Source organism: Mustelus asterias, chromosome 11 (assembly GCF_964213995.1).
Source record: "Mustelus asterias chromosome 11, sMusAst1.hap1.1, whole genome shotgun sequence".
NCBI classification, from domain to species: domain Eukaryota; kingdom Metazoa; phylum Chordata; class Chondrichthyes; order Carcharhiniformes; family Triakidae; genus Mustelus; species Mustelus asterias.
In genome coordinates, this window is record NC_135811.1 from 6,412,730 (window position 1) to 6,435,063 (window position 22,334).

Below are 22,334 nucleotides of genomic sequence, written 5' to 3' on the forward strand. Positions count from 1 at the left end.
CTGAGAGTTTCTTAGCACTGCTGTCTCACAGTGCCAGGGACCTGGGCTCGATCCCTGGCTTTATTTATTTATTTATTTATTTATTAGTGTCACAAGTAGCTTACATTAACACTGCAATGAAGTCACTGTGAAAATCCCCTAGTCGCCACACTCCGGCACCTGTTCGGGTAACACTGAAGGAGAATTTAGCATGGCCAATGCACCCTAACCAGCACATCTTTCGGACTGTGGGAGGAAACCGGAGCACCCGGAGGAAACCCACGCAGAGACGGGAAGAACGTGCAGACTCCACACAGACAGTGACCCAAGCCAGGAATCGAACCCGGGTCTCTGGAGCTGTGAGGCAGCAGTGCTAACAACTGCGCCTTGGGGTCACTGCCTTGCATGTTCTCCCCTGTCTGCATGGGTTTCCTCCGGATGCCCCGGCTTCCTCCCACAATTCAAAGATGTGCGGGTTGGGTGGATTGGCCGTGCTGAATTGCCCCTTCTTGTCAGGGGGACTAGCTAGGGTAAATGCATGGGGTTATGGGGATAGGGCCTGGGTGGGATTGTGGTCAGTGCAGACTCGATGGGCCGAATAGCCTCCTTCTGCACTGTAGGATTCTATGATTCTTTCTCCGAGTGTGTGTGCCTTATGAGGAGAATTGTAACACCTCAGAAATGTCTGGGTGGGGTCAGAAAGGCTGTGAAAATATTCAAAAGTTGCAACTCGCCTATTTTGGGATTTAACAGAAGCAGGTCAGGGGAGTGGGTGATCAGCCTACCCCCAGGGTGAGGAGGTGGGGGAGGGGTGAATTGGCCATTTCATAAGGCTCTGTGACTTATTGTGATCTCTTTTCTAGGTTTAACCCTGGCCTCAGGGAACACGGCGGCTAAAGGGGGATGAGGACCTCCTTGGGAAAAGGCTGAAGACTTTTCCAGCACTGCTTGTGGGGCAGGAAGAGGGCAATACTTACTCTCAGCCCAACAAGCTAGCTTCTTCCCATCCTGTGATCTGAAGATCCCACTATCACTGGCTCCATGAACGGGACCTTTTTTGAAATAGAGAAGAATCATGGAATCCCTACAGTGCAGAAGGAGGCCATTTGGCCCATCGAGACTGCACCGACAACAACCCACCCATGCCCTAACCCCGTGACCCCATGTATTTACCCTGTTATGCCCCAACACTAAGGGGCAACTTATCATGGCCAATCCACCTAACCCGCACATCTTTGGACTGTGGGAGGAAACTGGAGCACGTGGAGGAAATGCACACAGACACTGATTAGCTTAGAGATTTTAAAAAAGAAAGTGTGGCATGGACAAGTTGGGCCGAAGGGCCTGTTTCCATGCTGTAAACCTCTACCTCTATGACACGGGGAGAATGTGCAAACTCCACACAGTGACCCGAGGCGGGAATCGAACTCTGGTCCCTGGCGCTGTGAGGCAGCAGTGCTAATCGCAGTGCCACCGTGCCAGCCATTTCCTGTGATTGGACCTTTCCACAAATACTCATCCCCCCCCCCGTTTCTGCCTCACTCATCCTGACCCCCTGGGACCCCATTAATCCTCCCCATCTCACAACCTCTACTCCATAGAGCAGGTGTGCTGGGATATCTGCTGTGGCCTCTGCAGCTGTGGTTCCTGTATTGACAGGGAGCCAAGCCTGTCAATAAGACTGCCTTCCAGGTGGACAGTCTGCTGGAAGAAAACCATGGCTGGAATTTTACCGCCGCGCCCGCCCCGAGGCTCAGAAGATCCCGCCCGAGGCCAATGGAGAATGCCGTTCTGTGAGCCTCGCCCGGCCGATTCTGGGGCTGGCGTGCTGTAAAATTCCCATCCATGTATTGGTTTGTTTAAAACTCCACTCACCTCCACCTGGAAATCTCATCCTTGCCTGGAAATCCCACCCCAGTAAAGATGTATCTGTCCATCTATCTTTGAGTCTATGCAACAGTTTCCAAGACTGTCCGAGTATTTGTGAGTGTGAGTGTGTGTGTGCTGACCTGTATTCCTTATCCTCTCTGAAGGTGCGGAACTCTGATGGAGAAACATTACAATGTGTGCAACACTAGGTCCAGTTCGGGCCACTAGACCTTTGGTGGCATTCAAGGTTCCTTGTTCCAAAGGGTGGCATGGTGGCACAGCGCCAGGGTTTTATTCCAGCCTTGGGTGACTGTGTGGAGTTTGCACGTTCTCCCCATGTCTGCGTGGGTTCCCTCCGATTTCCACCCACAGTCTGAAGATGTGCAGGTTAAGTGGGTTGGCCATGGTAAATGCGCGGGATTATGGGGAGGGCCTGGGTGGGATGCTCTTTCGGAAAGTGGACCATGCACTCGATGGACTGTTTTGGAACTGTAGGGATTATATGGTTCTATGGAAGTCAGGGGATTATTGCTAACATTTGAAGGAATCAATAATCATTGTATTGTTTCCTTTTAGTGTAACTCCTTCTGCTCCTTGTACAGGTCTTGCGAGCATCGAGGGCTACAATATTATTTATCTATTGCCCTTCCAGCAGCTGCTTGTCAAGATCCGACCATCTTACCTCTTAGACCAAGGCTATTGAGAGGTAGCTGGGAAGAATCCCCCACCCCTCCCTTTCCACACAAATACCATTTCTTCTCATTTCCGCTCCCAATAATGAATCTGGCTGTGTGTTTCATCATCAAGAATACCCTGGAGACTCACATAACTCCTTGGCTCATAAACTGGATGATTGACTCTCTGAGACTGCATTAGGTTCAATCTCTCATCATCAGGTATGTCACCATGGTATCTATTTGACCCAAAGGGATCTTCCTTAGCTACCACCATGATGTCAAGGTCATCAGTGAAATATTATACCTGCACCTTCGACACTCTATTCCCATTGAGTTAAAGTCTAGAGCCATTGTCACCTGCTTCATGGTATAAGATGCACGCTTTGTGTCGGGCTTGACAACTTGACATTGGCATTCATTGAGGATTGGGAAACATCTCATCCACACTATCACTGAGTGATGACACCGACAAGAATGAAGATGGCGGCACGGATTTTGATGGAAATTGAATAAGTGACAGATTGACTGAATGTAGCAATGTTACAAATCCCAGGCAGAATGGAGGAACTGGATAATCCTTTGTTAATCACATCTAGAGCCTGCACTGTTGTCAGTGATTGGGATTCATTTTGGATTAGGTCATTATTCTCCACTCACTACACTTGGCTCAAGGGATAATCCTGCTTTTATCAGATGTTGGCCTGAACTTTCATCTCCCAGGCAGGTAGTGGGAGTCAGGAAGCTTCCTGGCCCGTCCCACTCACCTCAGGAGGAAGTGCCTGCAAAGGCAGACCTGCATGGCCAGGGGGGCAGGTGCGGGTGGGAGTTGGGCCAGCTGACCTGAGAAAAGGTTTGGAGGCAGCCGCAGCTACTGGGTGCGGAGGTTGGCTGTGTAAAATACCCACCTTGATTTCATCCCAGTTAAAAACAGGAAGGCCCTCTAACCCCACCTCACACACCCTGTCATACTACACATTCCAATCCCCATCTATGCCCTCAGCCATTCCCTATGGCGCCTCCTACCCCCAATGACAATAGTAATGGTTACCTTGGCTCTCATGATGTGGAGATGCCGGCGTTGGACTGGGGTAAACACAGTAAGAAGTCTAACAACACCAGGTTAAAGTCCAACAGATTTATTTGGTAGCAAAAGTGGCTTTTGCTATCAAATAAACCTGTTGGACTTTAACCTGGTGTTGTTAGACTTCTTACCCTGGCTCTTACCAAGCCTCATTATGTATGCTTGCCTGAGAGTCCAGACAACCTTTACTCTGGTGGAAACAGCTGTGCCCAAGAGGAAACATTGCTTGATTTTCAGCTCAGCCTGTCTGATGTCTGCAGTCAATTTCACGATGTTGACTTATACAAGGTTAAGTGGGTTCAAGGACCTTTGGTTTCTCTTATTGATACTTTTAAGGGTCTGGATGATTCAGACCTTTATTGCCTCTGGGAAAGTTACTTTTTCTTATCATAGTAGAAGGTTATGAATGAATTATTTATTTTAAATCTTTTTTTTTAACCCATCCTTCTGTCACTATAGGGTTCATAGGTTCCATACAATGTATATGTACAATGTATAGTGGGTCAATAGGCATGGAAGTGCCAAAGCTTTGGTGTGAAGGATCATGGGGGGACGGTGGGTCAAAGGACAGAGTTTGGCATCGGGGAATGAGGGACCAGGGGGATGGATGGAGTCCCCACTTGGAATAGGGGGTCTAAGGCACCATGGGACTGGGTGGATGGGCAAAGGTTGACATTGTGGATAAGTGGAGCCATGGGGGTGGGGGGTGTAACTTGCTGTAGGGTGCATGAGGTGGACATTTTGAACTTACTTTTTAAAAGGTTCCCTCATCCAGAACACTCCTCTGAGGGGCTGTGATTCTGTAAAAAAGATTGTGAAAATTACACATAGGTGGGACGTGCCTATCTCCGCAATGGAACCGGTCAGGTCAGGAGTGCCGGAAGCAGGCTTTTGACAGGAATCAACTTGCATCCTTGAAAGACACTCCTGAAAATCAGACAGCTGGGAATGGAGTTGGAAATCCCGGATTCAGGACATGCCCACACAAAGGGCCCCAGAGTCATCCCGACTCGGTGGAAATCCAGAACGTTACTGCCATCTCAGTCATGAGTTCTGTGCGGCACGGTGGCAGAGTGGTTAGCACTGCTGCCTCACAGCGCTAGGGACCCGGGTTCGATTCCCGGCTCGGGTCACTGTCTGTGCGAAGTCTGCACGTTCTCCTTGTGTCTGCGTGGATTTCCTCCGGGTGCTCCGGTTTCCTCCCTCGGTCCAAAGATGTGTAGGTTAGGTGAATTGACCATGCTAAAATTGCCCCTTAGTGTTTGGGAGTGGGGGGGGGGGGTGGGGAAACTAGCTGGGGTAAATACATGGGGTTACAGGGATAGGGCTTGAGTGGGATTGTGCTCTGTGTAGACTCGATGGGCCGAATGGCCTCCTTCTACACCGTAGGTTCCAATGATAAACAGTTTGTGGTAGGCTAGTTGAGTTTCTACTGAGTTTGATTCAGTTTGGCTTGAGTCCTGCCAGAATTCCAACCCTGGCTCCGATTCATTCGCCGGCACCGTGGTGACAACGCTTACACCGATTTTTATTCCTCAAATATCTTCCAATAAAAATAATGACGCTTTATTATTCCAGTGATAATTTCCTGCTGATGTGAGGAGCATTCCAGAATTTGGGAATGACATTCACAGAGAGAAATTACAGTTAAAATATTATCACCTGTGCTCCCAATTTCCACTTCTCAATTTCCTCGTGTGAGAAGCCAGAACAACTTGACATCCTATTTGCGGTCCATGTCATTTTTGTTTCCAAAAGATAATTGCTGTACGAACGGGCATGTTCACTCAACAATCCAACAACATCCACTAGAGGGGGGCCAATAACCAGAGGACACAAATTTAAAGTAATGGACAAAAAGGGGTAGGGTAGGGGGTGTTGGAGGGGAGGAGAGGGGGAACGAGGAATTTTTTTTTTACGCAACAAGTTGTTCTGATCTGGAATTCATTGTCTGAAAAGCTGGTGGAAGCAAATTCAGGCGTAACTTTCAAAAGGGAATTGGGTAAATAAATGATCAGAAAAAATGCACGGGACGAGCGAGGTGGGTCGGGGGAAGAGATTGGGGTTAATTGGATAGCTCTTTCGAAGAGCTGGCACAGGCACAATGGGCCGAATGGCCTTCTTCTGTGCTATATGATTCCATGATTCTCCAAAGGGGACATAATGGTTAATAATGGATGTTCTATTGTACAAGGGACCAGATATCAATTGCTACAGGTTTGATTGGAAACACGATATCAATGATTGAATTTTCATGGTGAATGGTTAATGTATTATTACAGCTTTTCCATCCGGAAAATAGCATTTATTGTGACACTTTTAACCTGTACACAGTAAGTGAAAGATTCTTTGTGTTCTCAATGAGTCAGCGTTCAGCCTGATGTTCCCCTGCCCTCCCTTTGTCCCAGTGTCGGCTTTGGGGGCGCAGCCCCCTCGATGTTCCATCTCCAGCATTGAGAAGAAGGTTCTTCAGGGCTTGAGGGTCCTGGTGACATGGGACTTGATCCTCCTTCGTTCCCGGTCCAAGATGATCGCAGCGGGCTCCTATTGATAGTAAGAGCAGCCATCCACTGCCGTTGCCTGAGGCTGAGACACAGAAAAGGAAAAGATATCTTAATGGAGGTGGAGGATCTTAAGAAAGGAAGTTGGCAAACACCGAAGTGGCCGGAATTTTACCAGCATGTCTGCCTGAGGCTCGTAAGATCGCGCCTGAGACCAACGGAGAATGCTGTTCTGTGAGCCTCGCTCGCTCCGGTTTCGGGGCGGGCATGCCGGTAACATCAGGGCCAGTGTGTCACTTGAACTATTCAGACCAGGTTCATTCCTAACCAATATTGTAGATAGAGATCGCTTGCTTTGATTTGTCAACATTATCATCACATCGTGTGACTACCAGATAGTGGAAGACAAGCAAGATAAATTTGAGATCTTGTCGAATGATTCATCTGATCCCGTCAACTCCACTCAGCCAGGATGGGATGTGTGTGGGGTTTGGCAGTGAGGGCTGCATCTTCTTTATTCATTCGTGGGACCTGAGTGTCATTGACAAGGTCTGGATTTATTGCCCATCCCTTTAATTGCTCTTGGGAAGGTGGTGGTGGATCACCTTCTTCAACCCAGGGACGGGGCTCCAGGATTTTAACACAGTGACAGTGCAGGAGTGGCAGTGCCGCTCCAAATCAGGATGGTGTGCAGCTTGGAGGGAAAATGGCAATGTTGGTGTTTCCGGGCGGCACGGTGGCACAGTGGTTAGCACTGCTGCCTCAGAGCAGACGAGACACAACTTGCGCTCAGGACGCAGACCAGCTGTGAAACTCTGACAAGCAGACGAGACAACAGCAAACGCCTCAGAGCGCCAGGGACCCGGGTTCGATTCCCGGCTTGGGTCACTGTCTGTGTGGAGTTTGCATGTTCTCCCCGTGTCTGCGTGGGTTTCCTCCGGGTGCTCCGGTTTCCTCCCACAGTCTGAAAGACTTGCTGGTTAGGTGCATTGGCCATACTCAATTCTCCCTCAGTGTGCCCGAACAGGTGACTAGAGGATTTTCACAGCAACTTCATTGCAGTGTTAATGTAAGCCTACTTGTGACACTAATAAATAGACTTTAAACCATGTGTCTGCTGCCCACGTTCTTCTAGGCAGTAGAGGGGACGGCTTTGGGAGATGCTGTTGAAGAAACTTTGGTGAGTTGCCATGTTTTCATAGAATACCTACAGTGCAGAAGGAGGCCATTTGGTCCATCAAGTCTACACTGAGAGGGTATATTGTCCAGGTCCTCTCCCCGTAACTCAACACATTTTCCCCGCTAATCCTGCTAACCCACACATCTTGGGACACTAAGGGTCAATTTAGCATGACCAATCCACCTAACCCGCACACCTTTGGAATGTGGGAGGAAACCGGAGCACCCAGAGGAAACCCGCGCAGACACGGGGAGAATGTGCAAACTCCACACAGACAGTCACCCAAGCCGGGAATTGAACCCGGGTCCCTGGCGCTGTGAGGCAGCAGTGCTAACCACTGTGCCACCGTGCCGCCCAACTGAGTCGTTTTGAACTGGTGAGGATTCTTGTTGTCGATCACTATCCAGTGATCCTTTCTGGAACGTACATGGGTGTGGACGCCCTGGGACATTAGGATTAGGATTTGGCTGCAATGCGCCTCTCCACAGTTAAAATAGGAAAACCACCACATCCCCAGCCTTGTCAGGTTCTGTGCCTATTGCAGGACTCTCCCCAACAGATCATAGAAATCATCATAGAAACCCTACAGTGCAGAAGGAGGCCATTCGGCCCATCGAGTCTGCACCGACCACAATTCCACCCAGGCCCTACCCCCACATATTTTACCCGCTAATCCCTCTAACCTACACATCTCAGGACTCTAAGGGGCAATTTTTAACCTGGCCAATCAACCTAACCTGCACATCTTTGGACTGTGGGAGGAAACCGGAGCACCCGGAGGAAACCCACGCAAACACGAGGAGAATGTGCAAACTCCACACAGACAGTGACCCGAGCCGGGAATCGAACCCGGGACCCTGGAGCTGTGAAGCAGCAGTGCTAACCACTGTGCTACCGTGCCGCCCAATCTCCCTGTCAACAATGTTTCCACGTTAGAATCATAGAATCCCCACAGTGCAGAAGGAGACCATTCAGCCCATCGAGTCTGCACCAACAACAATCCCACCCAAGCCCTATCTCCATCACCCCACGTATTTACCCTGCTAATCCCCCTGACAGTGACGGGCAATTTAGCGTAGATGATCCACCTAACATGCAGATCTTTGGACTGCGGGAGGAAACCGGGGCACCCGGAGGAAACCCACGCAGACACGTGCAAATTCCACACAGGCAGTGACTCAAGGCTAGAATTGAACCCGGATCCCTGGTGCTGTGAAGCAGCAGTGCTAACCACTGTGCCACCTCAGAGGGAAGGGTGATGGGTGGCCAGTGCCTCAGGGTGGGCTCGAGAGGGATTTATTCATCAGCCTTCAGGAAACAACTCTGGCAGCTGAGAAGGAAGAATTTGAAAAATCGCAGCAGACGGTGTGAAACTTGCACGAGGACCCTCCAGGGTCTAAAACATAAAAAGGGAAGAGGATGTTTTAGTTTCGCTGGCCAGTCGTGTTTTTCCAGCGCACAAGGTTGTTTTACACCATCGTCGCAATGATCCAGACATATCAGCAATCGATCCCTCCAACAGTGTGTCTTCATCCATTATTCAGCTGACTGATGCTTGCATTGCAATGACACTGCCTGGAACCTCTCCAGTTCCCAAATAACCCGTCTCTAACCTTTCCCATCTATTAACCAACTCCAACTTAGCAACAATGAGATCAACTTACAGAAATATCTCGCTGACCCAAATTTCCAATTGATGAGAATGAGTCTGAACAAGGACAGGAATTTGATCTCGGAGATGAAGAATCTGCATTGATATAGCATCTCGTTAGGTTTCCAAGGCATCGAGTGAATTGCTTACGAATCACACAGTTATTCCGTAGGCAAATGTGGCAGTCAGTTTGGTGCACAGCATGATCCCACACATCACAAGTTAGGTGAATTATTACTTGCTGCTGCCCTTACCCAGCTCCCACCCGGAACACTGTCTGATACGATCATGATGTGGAGATGCCGGCGTTGGACTGGGGTGGGCACAGTAAGAAGTCTCACAACACCAGGTTAAAGTCCAACAGGTTTATTTGGAATCATGAATTTTCGGAGCGCTGCTCCTTCATCAGATGAGTGGAGGTTAGTTCTCAAACACGGCATATATAGACAGAGACACAACTGTAAGATAATTATGGATTGGAATATGAAGAATGGTTGGAATGTGAGTCTTTACAGGTAATCAAGTCTTTACCGGCACCGACAGTGTGAGTGGAGAGAGGGATAATCACAGGTTAAAGAGATGTGAATTGTCTCCAGCCAGGACAGTTAGTAGGATTTTGCAAACTCAGGCCAAATGGCGGGGGTTACAGCGAGTGTGACAAAATCCTACTAGCTTTCAGAGCGCTGCTCCGGTGAGGTCACCTGATGAAGGAGCAGTGCTCCGATAGCTTGTGATTCCAAATAAACCTGTTGGATGTTAACATGATGTTGTGTGATACAATCATAGAATGGTTAAATCACAGAGAGAGGCCAGTCAGTCTGCTGAACCGATGAAGATTCTCTGAAAGAGTAAACCCCACATTCTTCTGCCTTCCACATACTTACCTCATTCCCTCTTGAAATCTACAAATTGAACTGCCTCTACCGCCCCATCTCCTCCCCCCCACCACCCGCACCACCACCCCCAGCCCCACCCACCCCCCCCCCCCACCCCAGCCCCCCCCCGCCCCCCCCCCCCCCCCCCCCCCCACCACCACTCCCAGTCGGTGAATTCTAGATTCTATTCACTCATTTCACAAGAAAATTTTGCCTCATTTTCCCATTGATTCTTTGCCCGTCACCCCTTCGAGCTCTATCCCCTCGGTCTCACGTGGACTCTGGTTGTTTGCAAGCTTGGCATTCCAAGCTGAGCATCCACACCTGTATCCTGTCCATTGTAAGAGACACCTACATCAGCCTCCATAACTGAGGCAGCCTCTCCCTCCATTTCCACCCATTGCAACTCAAACCCTCAGAATCTGGGGGCTTTGCCACCCCCAGATTCAACAATGTTCCCTTGGCCACTCTCAAATCCATCATCCAACTCATCAGAAACATTGCTGCTGTATCCTGTGTGTCAGTATTTATACTCACCCTTATCCCTCTGCTCACAGACCAACAGTGGCTCCTGCTGACTTAACACCTCAGGTTCAAAATTCCCACCCACAGCTTTCACTCCTCCCTATCTCTGTAACCTCCTCCAGCCCTACAACACTCACCCCTCTCTATCTCTGTAACCTCCTCCAGCCCTACAACCCTCGCCCCACTCTATCTCTGTAACCCCCTCCAGCCCCACAACCCTCACCCCTCCCTATCTCTGTAACCTCCTCCAGCCCTACAACCCAAACCTCTCCCTATCTCTGTAACCTCCTCCAGCCCTACAACCCTCATCCCTCTCTATCTCTGTAACCCCCTCCACCGTACAGCCCTAACTCCTCCCTATCTCAGTAACCCCCTCCAGCCCCACAACCCTCCCCCTCCCTATCTCTGTAACCTCCTCCAGCCCTACAACCCTCGCCCCTCTCTATCTCTGTAACCTCCTCCGGCCCTACAACACTCACCCCTCCCTATCTCTGGAACCTCCTCCAGCCCTACAGCACTCACCCCTCCCTATCTCTGTAACCTCCTCCGGCCCTACAACACTCACCCCTCCCTATCTCTGTAACCTCCTCCAGCCCTACAACCCTCATCCCTCTCTATCTCTGTAACCCCGTCCACCCTACAGCCCTAACTCCTCCCTATCTCAGTAACCCCCTCCAGCCCCACAACACTCACCCCTCCCTATCTCTGGAACCCCCTCCAGCCCTACAGCACTCACCCCTCCCTATCTCTGTAACCTCCTCCAGCCCTACAACCCTCATCCCTCTCTATCTCTGTAACCCCCTCCAGCCCCACAACCCTCACCCCTCCCTATCTCTGTAACTTCCTCCAGCCCTACAACCCTAACCTCTCCCTACCTCAGTAACCCCCTCCAGCCCCACAACACTCACCCCTCTCTATCTCTGTAACCCCCTCCACCCTACAATCCTCACCTGCTGACTTAACACCTCAGGTTCAAAATTCCCACCCACAGCTTTCACTCCTCCCTATCTCTGTAACCTCCTCCGGCCCTACAACACTCACCCCTCTCTATCTCTGTAACCCCCTCCAGCCCTACAACCCTCCCCCTCCCTATCGCTCTAACCTCCTCCAACCCTACAATCCTCATCCCTCCTTATACCTCTCACCACCCCCAGAAAACCTTCCCCACCCTCAGATCAATCTACTCCTCTACCAGTGCTAATTGACTATGGCAGTTGGAGCCTCTATTGCGATGTGGCTGAGTTACCCAGACTAACTGTGAGTTAAAGCATCCATGTGTACCATCTACCAGATGCACTGCAGCAACTCATCAAGGCTCCTTAGGCAGCATCTTACAAACCCATGACCTCTACCACCTAGAAGGACAAGGGCAGCAGATACCATCTTTAAGTTCCCCTCCAAGCCATCCTGACTTGGAAATATATCGGCCATTCCTTCACTGTCGCTGGGTCAAAATCCTGGAACTCCCTCCCTAACAGCACTGTGGGTGCACCTACACCACATGGACTGCAGCGGGTTCAAGGTTCACCACCACCTTCTCAAGGATAATTAGGGATGGGCAACGAATGCTGGTCTAGCCAATGATGTCCACATCCCAGAAAAGAATAAAAAAGACAACTGATCTGTCCAAAAGAGGGAAGTTGTTCAGCATAAAAAGTAAACCTACCATTGTACAACTGGGTATTGGTGAGGCAACATCTGGAGAAGTATGTGCCATTTTGGACTCCACACCACTGCAAGGATGGAGTCGAGCTGGAAAAGGTACAAAGAAAAGAGTGGCTAAAATGATACAGGGTGGTTGGAAAATACAGCACATGGGAATGGACAAAGAAATGGGAATCGCTTCTTGGAAATGAGGAGACTGAAGATGCGATCAAAGAACTTGAAATAGGCAGGCACGGAGCTGTCGAGGGACAGCTGGTTATCCGAGCAGCTCATTGAGGTAAGTTACAGACGCAAGTGCCATAGATCTCCAAGGCAAACACGGACAATTGGGTGATCGCTTTGCTGAGCACCTTCGGTCTGCGCGCAATCAGGACCCTGACCTTCCGGTTGCTGCCATTTTAACACACGATCCTGCCCCCGTGCCCACATGTCTGTCCTTGGCCCTGCTGCAATGTTCCAGTGAAGCTCAACACAAACTGGAGGAGCAGCATCTCATCTTCCGGCTCGGCACTTTACAGCCTTCCGGCCTCAACATCGAATTCAACAACTTCAGATGATTCGCTCCACCCCACCTCCACCCCTCTGTTTTCATTTTATTTAATTTTTAACTGTTCTCTCTCTTCTTAGAATCTTAGAAACCCTACAGCACAGAAAGAGGCCATTCGGCCCATCGAGTCTGCACCGACAAACAATCCCACCCAGGCCCTACCCCCACATCCCTACATATTTTACCCGCTAATCCCTCTAACCTACGCATCCCAGGACACTAAGGGCAATTTTTAGCATGGCCAATCAACCTAACCCGCACATCTTTGGACTGTGGGAGGAAACCGGAGCACCCGGAGGAAACCCACGCAGACATGAGGAGAATGTGCAAACTCCACACAGACAGTGACCCAAGCCGGGAATCGAACCCAGGTCCCTGGAGCTGTGAAGCAGCAGTGCTAACCACTGTGCTACCGTGCCGCCCATCTTTTATTTCTTTATTGTCTTTTTTTATTTTTCTTACCCCCCCGCCACTCTTTCCCCCTATTTTATCCCCCTTTCCCTTATCTTTTCTCCCCTCTGCTTCCCCTTTCCCCCTTTTTCTAAATTTTTCCTCTCTCCCACCCTTTCACGCCCCTCCCCCCACATCTTCATCAGTCACAGTTTACCCTCTGATTTCAGCTTCTCTGCCGTTTGGCCATTCACACCTTCTATTCTCTCTATGGGCTGCCATTAGCAGCCTTTCCCCTGGTTTCTGTGGCTGTGACTCATCTTCCATTCCCTCACCCTGCAGTATAAATATCTCCCACTTTCTCTGCCTTTTAGCTTTGACAAAGGGTCATCTGGACTCGAAACGTCAGCTCCTTTCTCTCCTTACAGATGCTGCCAGACCTGCTGAGATCTTCCAGAATTTTCTCTTTTGGTTATGGGCAAGTACCTCCGAGAGCCATACACCAGATAGAACCAAGAGGATGCTACGGGGCCAGAGTAAATGAACCTCTGGGCTATTCCAGCCTTGAGATTTATGGGTTGCTCCCACTCCCTGCTCAGGGTTTAATTTATTTTCTCTCGTGAAAAATACAAACAAAATACAGGCGTTCATTTCTCGATGTATGTAATTGAAAGGCAGGGATGCTGCACTTGGAGTGCTATACACAGATCTCAATATTACGAAAAGGATATTGATGCACTGGGGAAGGGACAAAACAGATTTCCAAGGAAGGTACAGAGCCAAAAAGTTATAACTGGCAGGAAAGACTAAACAGGCTGGGCTACTTTCTCTAGAAATAAGAAGGCTGAGAGGTGATCTAACAGATCAAAGAACAATACAGCACAGGAACAGGCCCTTCGGCCCTCCAAGCCCGCGCCGCTCCCCGGTCCAGGATTGAATCCTGAATCCAGGATCCCCGCCCAATTTTCCAGCCTATCTACATACCAATGTCCTATCCACCGATCTGTCCCCCACAGCTACGATGCTTTGTTCATTACAACCTATTAACTCACCCCCTCCCCCCCATTCCAGACCATGTGATCTCCAGGGAGAGGCGAAAACCCAGAGTGAAAAACCCTAGGGCCAATATGGGGAAAAAAAAAAAGATTTAAGATCTTGAAGATCGTGATGAAATGTGTTTTTTTATTTGTTCATGGGATGTGGGTGTCGCTGGATGGGCCAGCATTTATTGCCCATCGCTGAGGACATTGGGGTGGCACGGTGGCACAGTGGTTGGCACTGCTGCCTTGCAGCACCAGGGACCTGGGTTTGATTCCCGGCTTGGGTCACTGTCTGTGTGGAGTCTGCGCTTTCTCCCCGTGTCTATGTGGGTTTCCTCCGGGTGCTCTGGTTTCCTCCCATAGTCCGAAAGACATGCTGGCCCTGCTAAATTCTCCCTCAGTGTACCCGAACAGGCGCCGGAGTGTGGCGACTGGAGGATTTTCACAGTAACTTCATTGCAGTGTTAATGTAAACCTTACTTGTGACACTAATAAATAAACTTTGAACTTTAAAGAATCAATCTCATTGCTGCAGCTCTGGAGTCACATGTAGGCCAGACCGGGTAAGGACGGCAGATTTCCTTCCCTAAAGGACATTAGTGAACCAGATGGACTTTTATGACAATCGACAATGGTTTCATTGTCTTCATTAGACTTTTAATTCCAGATTTTTATTGAATTCAAATTTCACCATCTGCCAAGGTAGGATTCGAACCCCGGTCCCCAGAACATGACCCTGGTTCTCTGGATTACTAGCCCAGTGATAACACCACGAGGCCACTGCCTCCCCTTTTGACAGAGTAGATGCATCGAGGATATTTATTTCCACTATGGGGAGACCAAAACAAGGGACCATAAATAGAAGATAGTCTCGAATAAACCCAATCAGGAATTGAAGAGTAACCTCTTTATTATTATTTTTAAATTATTTATTAGTGTCACAAGTAGGCTTACATTAACACTGCAATGAAGTTACTGTGAAAATCCCCCAGTCGCCACACTCCGGCACCTGTTCGGGTACACTGAGGGAGAATTTAGCAGGGCCAATGCATCTAACCAGCACGTCTTTCATACTGTGGAAGGAAACCGGAGCACCCGGAGGAAACCCACGCAGACACGGGGAGAACGTGCAGACTCCACACAGACAGTGACCCAAACCAGGAATCGAACACAGGTCCCTGGCGCTGAGGCAGCAGTGCTAACCACCGTGCCGCCCCCATACAGAGTGGTGAGAATGTGGTATTTGTCACCACAGCGATTGGTTGAGGTGAACAGGATAGATGTATTTAAGGGGAAGTTGGATAAATGCCTGAGGGAGAAAGGAACAGGAGGAAATGCAGAAAGAAGAGGGGATGGGAGGAGGTCTGTGTACAGCAGAAACATGAGGATGCACTTGCCAATGTGGGTGGGAGCATGGAGGCCTGGTGAATGGCCTGTTTCTGTGTCACAAACAATATATTGTGTGTGTAAGTGTAGTTGTTATTGAGTGAAGTACGGCACTACAGTATTGAACTCATTTACACTGGGTATGATCTACTCCACTCCTGATCTTACAGTGCTTGATGTGCTCATTGGGTGAAGGGTTGTATCACGTTCCATTTCCCTGGCCCACCACCCTTCGTGCTGATGAAGAGAGATGTAATGAAGATATAAAGAAAAGTCGATAATTTTAATTGAATTCACTGGATGGAGAAACTCACCCTTGGCCTTTATCGCTGCTAAAGCTACAGATTTACGACGCTGCAACATTTCAGGGACTGAGAAACGGCCGACTCTGCAACACATTCCCTCTGCATTGGATTCTGGTGCATTCTGATATGGAATTATTGTTCAATTTCTCTCGTAAATCCACCTGGGGTGTTTCAGCTCAACTCTTTAATGGTGTCTGCGGTGTGAGAGATTGTGACATCTGAACTCCAGCATTCTGCTGGAGTCAACACTGTGTCTGTGTGTTTTACAAAGAGAGGAGGGAGTCACCTACAGGCCTCTAATCAGAGGGAAAAGCTTATGGGATGGCACGGTGGCACAGTGGTTAACACTGCTGCCTCACAGCGTCAGGGACCCAGGTTCGATTCCTGACTTGGGTCACTGTCTGTGTGGAGTCTGCACGTTTGTACTGTTGCTAAGTTTGCAGATGATACAAAGATACGTAGAGGGCCAGATAGTATTGAGGAAGCAGGGGGACACATTAGGAGAATGGGCAAAGAAGTGTCATATGGAAGACAATGTGGAAAAGTGTGAGGCTATGCACTTTGGAAGGAGGAATGGAGGCACAGACTATTTTCTAAATGGGAAAATGCTTCGGAAATCAGAAACACAAAGGGACTTGGGAGTCATTGTTCAAGATTCTCTTAAGGTTAACGTGCAGGTTCAGTCAGCAGTTAGGAAGACAAATGTGATGTTTGCATTCATGTCGAGAGGACAGGGATGTACTTCTGAGACTGGATAAGGTTCTGGTCAGACCCCATTTGGAGTATTGTGAGCAGTTTTGTGTCCCGAATCTATGGGAGGATGTGCTGGCCTTGGAAAGGGTCCAGAGGAGGTTCACAAGAATGATCCCTGGAATGAAGAGCTTGTCATATGAGGAACGGTTGAGGACTCTGGGTCTGTACTCGTTGGAGTTTAGAAGGATAAGGGGAGATCTTATTGAAACTTACAGGATACTGCGAGGCCTGGATAGAGTGGACGTGGAGAGGATGTTTCCACTGTAGGAAAAACTAGAACCATAGGGCACAACCTCAGGCTAAAGGGCGGATCCTTTAAACAGAGATGAGGAGGAATTTCTTCAGTCAGAGAGTGGTGAATCTATGGAACTCTTTGCCGCTGAAGGCTGTGGAGGCCAGGTCATTGAGTGTCTTTAAGACAGAGATAGATATGTTATTGATTAATAAGGGGATCAGGATGTTATGGGGAAAAGGCAGGAGAATGGGGATGAGAAAAATATCAGCGATGATTGAATGGAGGAGCAGACTCGATGGGCCGAGTGGCCTAATTCTGCTCCTATGTCTTGTGGTCTTATGGTCTCCCCGTGTCTGCGTGGGTTTCCTTCAGGTGCTCTGGTTTTCTCCCACAGTCTGAAAGACGTGCTGGTTAGGTGCCTTGACCCGAACAGGTGCCGGAGTGTGGCAACTAGGGGAATTTCACAGTAACTTCATTGCAGTGTTTATGTAACATGGTTAAATCTTTCTGTTGCGTTCTTCTTGTTTAGCATCGAAACGTACCAATCATACAAGGATTGGCAGAAAAACGGGTGGCATGGTGGCACAGTGGACACACTATGAGGCAGCAGACACACTGCTGCCTCATAGCGCCAATGACCCGGGTTCAGTTCCAGCCTTGGGAGACAGTGTGGAGTTTGCACATTCTCCCTGTGTCTCCGTGGGTTCCCTCCGGGTGCTCTGGTTTCCTTCCACACTCCAAAGATGTGCAGTTTGGGTGGATTGGTCATGCTAAATTGCCCCTTAGTAGCAGGGGGATTAGCAGGGTAAATACGTGGGGTTACGGGGAGAGGGCTTGAGTGGGATTGTTGTCAGTGCAAACTCGATGGGCCAAATGGCCTCCTTCTGCACTGCAGGGATTCTATGATTCAATGGAAAATAATGTGGATTCTTTATTTGAAGACTATATACAGACAATAATAACCACGAGGCCACGTTAATATGTCTGATCTGTAGGACTGTTGCTATGTTCTGTCTACAGTGTTTGTGGGATTATACATCATGGCTTGTGTCACAGCAGATAGTGGTGGCCAGCAGTTTAAGATAGTTTTTATAGTATGGAGACGTAATTGTACACAGCACCTATACCCTAAGTGTGGTCTAACTGGAGACCTATACCAGCTTAACTTCACTACTTTTGAATTCTATAAGCCTGGAAATAAATCTCAAAGCATTGTTAACATTGTTAGTGCTTTCCTGACCTGCGATGCTGCTTTTAATGATTCATTCACCTGTGTCCCTTTGCTCTTCTACCCCGTTCAGTTTCTTATTTTAGAAGGTTTAAAATTTAAAGTTTATTTATTATTGTCACAAGTAGGGGCTTACATTAACACTGCAATGAATGGTGGAGCAGGCTCGAGGGGCAAGATGGCCTACTCCTGCTCCCAGTTCTTATGTTCTTATGAAGTTACTATGAAAATCCCCTAGTCGCCACACTCTGGCGCCTGTTCGGGTACACTGAGGGATGTTGCATGGCCAATCCACCCTAACCAGCACGTCTTTCGGACTGTGGGAGGAAACCGGAGCACCTGGAGGAAACCCACGCAGACACGGGGAGAACGTGCAGACTCCACACAGACAGTGACCCAAGTCGAGAGTCAAACCCCAGTCCTAGTGTTGGTGATATTTTTATTTCTCGGCTAAATTGCCTCACTTCATATTTATCTCTGTTAAAGCTCATTGGCTGCTTAACATTTTAGTCCGTCAGTTGGCCTGGTGACTTGCCAAACGCCCTTTGACCTTCCATATAAACAACATCAACTGCATTACATCCACCAACACTCTCTGTTACTTCAAAAGGTTTGTCAAATACAATTTGCCTTCAACAAATCCGTGCCGACCTTCAGTAATGAGCCCATGCTTTTCCCAGTGTCAATTCATTTTATCCTGGATTATTGCCTGTTTCCCTGCCGCCGATATGAGGTTGAGTGGTCTGCAGTTTGGTTTATTCCTCTCCCTTCTTTCCAAACCGGAGTGTAACATTTGGAACACTCGTTTTCCCACACCGCTCCCATATCCAAGGAAATTGGGAGATTGTGGCCAGAACTCTGCAATTTCTCTCGCTAACTTGAGATGTACCCCGTCAAAAGTGGGTGACTTTTCTATTTCTGAGGACGACTAACCTTTAAACTCTGCTCTTTATCTATTCCTATATTATCCAGTATCGCTACTCCCTCCTCCCTTACTGCTACATTGACAGCACCCTCCTCTCCAGTGAAGACAGAGTTAAAGGATGTCTCCTTCTTGGCCCTTCAATCACATCCACCCTTCCTCTGACGACCTTTTTACTATTTGTGTTTATAAAAGTCTTTTGTTTTCTCTTTTCTATTAATCGTTAATCTATTTTCACACAGCCGCTTTGTCCCTCTAGGCTATTTGTACTGGAACATAAAATCTAACCAGTGTGGTACTGAGGGAGTGCTGCAATGGCAGAGACGCAGCTTTTCAGGTGAAACATTAAATTGTCCGCCCTCTCTGCTGGATGCGAAAAAATACCTGTGGCATTATTCCGAAGAAAAAGCAAAAGAATTTCTCCCCGGGAGAGGTCCCCCAAGGAGAATGATTCCCTCCCACCTCCCAGGAGAGATTCTGCCCCCGCCCCCCCGAGAGATGCCCCCCAGGAGAGATCCCCCCAGGAGAGATTCCCCCCCCCCCAGGAAAGATTCCCCCCCCAGGAGAGATTCCCCTCCCAGGAGAGATCCCGTCCAGAAGAAATCCCCCCAGGAGAGATTCCCCCCCCCCCAGGAAAGATTCCCCCCCCAGGAGAGATTCCTCTCCCAGGAGAGATCCCGTCCAGAAGAAATCCCCCCAGGAGAGATTCCCGCCGGGGAGAGATCCCCCCCTGGAGAGATCCCGTCCAGGATAAATTCCCCCCTGGGAGAGATCCCGCCAAGAGTGATCGTCCCCAGGAGAGTTCCCCCCCAGGAGAGATCCCTCCCAGGAGTGTTCCGTCCCAGGAGAGTTCCCCTCTAGCAGAGATTCCCCCCAGCAGAGATCCTGTCCAGGAGAGATCCCCCTCAGGAGAGATCCTGCCTAGGACAGATCCCCCTAGCGTCCGTGCCAATATTTATCCCTTGGTTCACCATCACTGAAACAGATTATTTTGTTATTCATGTGTTTTTGTGGGATCTTGCTATGTGCAAAGTGAAAACATTTCAAACCCAATTCATTGGCTATAAAATGCCTTGAAATCCTGTAAGGTGCTATAGAAATGCAGTTTCTTTCTTCTCATTGAACGGATGCTCCCTCTTACCTCTCCACAGCCTGGGATGAGCCCCAGCCAGCTTCCCTGGTCCTCGGCCCAGCCTCTCATGGCAGCCCCCCAGCTTCTCTTCTCTCTCCCCAGCCTTGCCTGGCAGTGCCCGGTCGGGCCTGCCTCGATGCCGACCTCCCTGTGCTCTTCCCAGCTGGGGTTGAGCCCCTGGAGCCTGGTGTCACTGCCCACTGGGTTATCCTCGGCCTGTCTGGCTCCGCAGTGAAGGCCGCAGCCTGGGGCTGCTCCCCTCCAGCTCCGCTTCTCCCGGGCTGGCCGCCCGTCGCAGCTGGTGACCTGGGAAAGCTCCTTGCCGTCTTCGAGCCGTTCTCCTCTGCCTCGCACAGCAGCTCGGGCCAGGGGTTCTGTACCTCCAGCATCCTTTGCCTCATCACTGCGGAACAACAGAGAATCCAGTCAATCCTGAGAACCAGTAAGAGCAGTAACCAAAAACGGTAAATAAATACACTTGATATATGACCTGGAGTTTCTGATGCGCTATCAATAAGGCGAAAGACTACCGATATGCCAATATAAGTGTAGGCTTTTAATCACAACAGAATCAGGAGCAGATCCCAACAATTAACCGACCTGGACTGAACAAGGGGGAGGAGACAGCCACCTTTATACTAGGTGCTGAGGGGAGGAACCAAACTGAGAGGGGATGTGTCCAGGTATGACAAACACACACAACGGTGGTCCATATAGGACAAAGGCACAACTGAGGTCCACCACAGTTTCATCTTTGGGGAGGCGGTGGCCTCGTGGTATTATCGCTAGATTATTAATCCAGAAACTCAGCTAATGTTCTGGGGAACCGGGTTCGAATCCCACCACGGCAGATGGTGGAAGTTGAATTCAATAAAAGAAATCTGGAATTAAGAATCTACTGGCGACCATGAAACCATTGTCGATTGTTGGAAAAACCCATCTGGTTCTCTAATGTCCTTTAGGGAAGGAAGTCTGGCCTACGTGGGTGGCATGGTGGCACAGTGGTTAGCACTGCTGCCTCAAGCGCCAGGGACCCGGGTTCAATTCCAGCCTCGGGTCACTGTCTGTGTGGAGTTTGCACATTCTCCCTGTGTCTGCGTGGGTTTCCTCCGGGTTCTCCGGTTTCCTCCAGGTGCTCCGGTTTCCTCTCACAGTCCAAAGGGTTAGGTGGATTGGCCATGCTAAATTGACCCTAGTGTCAGGGGGATTAGCAGAGTAAATGCATGGCGTTATGGGGATAGGGCCTAGGGTGGGATTGTGGTCGGTGCAGACTTGATGGGCCAAATGGCCTCCTTCTGCACTGTAGGATTCTATAGTGTGACTCCAGATCCACAGCAATGTGGTTGACTCTCAACTGCCCTCTATGTGCAACTAGGGATGGGCAATAAATACTGGCCAACCAGCGACACCCATGTCCCACAAATGAATAAAAAAGATCTTGTCTATGATACAAAAACATGAACTTTGTGTCTCAATGGTTGACATCTAGGTTTATGTTCCACATGTGGCTCCTCTCACCCCTCTGCTTTGAACCCTTTCACAAATTTCCTTCTATTATTTTCTCTCTGCTGCGTTTACCAGCTTCTGGCTAAACACATTGATGCCATTCCCTCCAATCACTCCCTGTGGTAGCGGGTTCCACCTGCTGACCACCTTCTCGGTGAAGAAGTTCCTCCTGAATTCCCTGAACAATTTATTACTGACGAGCTCATATTTCTGACCCTTAGTTTTTGTTTCTCGATTATTTTCTCCACATTTACCCTGTCAAACCTTCTTTCCAAGCAGATCTCTCCAAACCTCTTCATGCCAGGGGCCACCTTTCAATTTTTTTTCACTCAAGGGGACTGATCCGCCAACTTTGGAGGATCGCGATCTTACTGCCCGTCCGCGCGGCGCCCCCGCTGAAGTGAGGTCGGAGCATTTGGTGCCGAGTCACATCTCCGTTCACTGCGGGAGGATGGGAAAATCGTGCCGGCGTGAACGGTGGTAAGATTCCGGCAAAGGTTTGAAGCAGCACTAAATATGGAATGTTGCGGTATGAAGAAAAGAAGCAACTTACTGAGTAATTGTAAAGCAATGTCAAAGCAATAAACTGATCATTTAAAAATGAGCAATGAAGAAAGATCACCATCAGAGAGAGTCATCTTGTGTTTTTCTGTCTCAGTGTGTGAGTTGCTGCGAGTGTGTGTTGGTGCGTGAGGGTAGGGTGAGTGTGAGCCCTGAGACTGCGAGTGTGTGTTGGTGTGTGAGGGTAGGGTGAGTGTGAGCCCTGAGACTGCGAGTGTGTGTTGGTGTGTGAGGGTAGGGTGAGTGTGAGCCCTGAGACTGTGAGTGTGTGTTGGTGCGTGAGGGTAGGGTGAGTGTGAGCCCTGAGACTGCGAGTGTGTGTTGGT

The 22,334-nt window shown here is 49.3% G+C and overlaps 1 protein-coding gene across 3 annotated transcripts in view; it reads right to left on the bottom strand.

Moving 5' to 3' along the window:
* Window positions 1-1,144: 1,144 nt before the first annotated feature.
* The window catches only part of LOC144500345 (zinc finger matrin-type protein 4), a 459,246-nt gene continuing 438,056 nt past the window's right edge, over window positions 1,145-22,334 (bottom strand). The window contains exons 7-9 of one of the 3 annotated variants that reach the window (XM_078223093.1): window positions 19,951-20,344; window positions 12,005-12,090; window positions 1,145-6,192 (exon numbers count right to left, since the gene is read on the bottom strand). In XM_078223093.1, coding sequence (XP_078079219.1) covers window positions 5,979-6,192; window positions 12,005-12,090; window positions 19,951-20,344 — 694 coding nt within the window. In that variant the 3' untranslated portion in view covers window positions 1,145-5,978. The remainder of the gene's footprint in view (window positions 6,193-12,004; window positions 12,091-19,950; window positions 20,345-22,334) is intronic. The other 2 variants (XM_078223096.1, XM_078223094.1) reach the window with 2 other exon arrangements.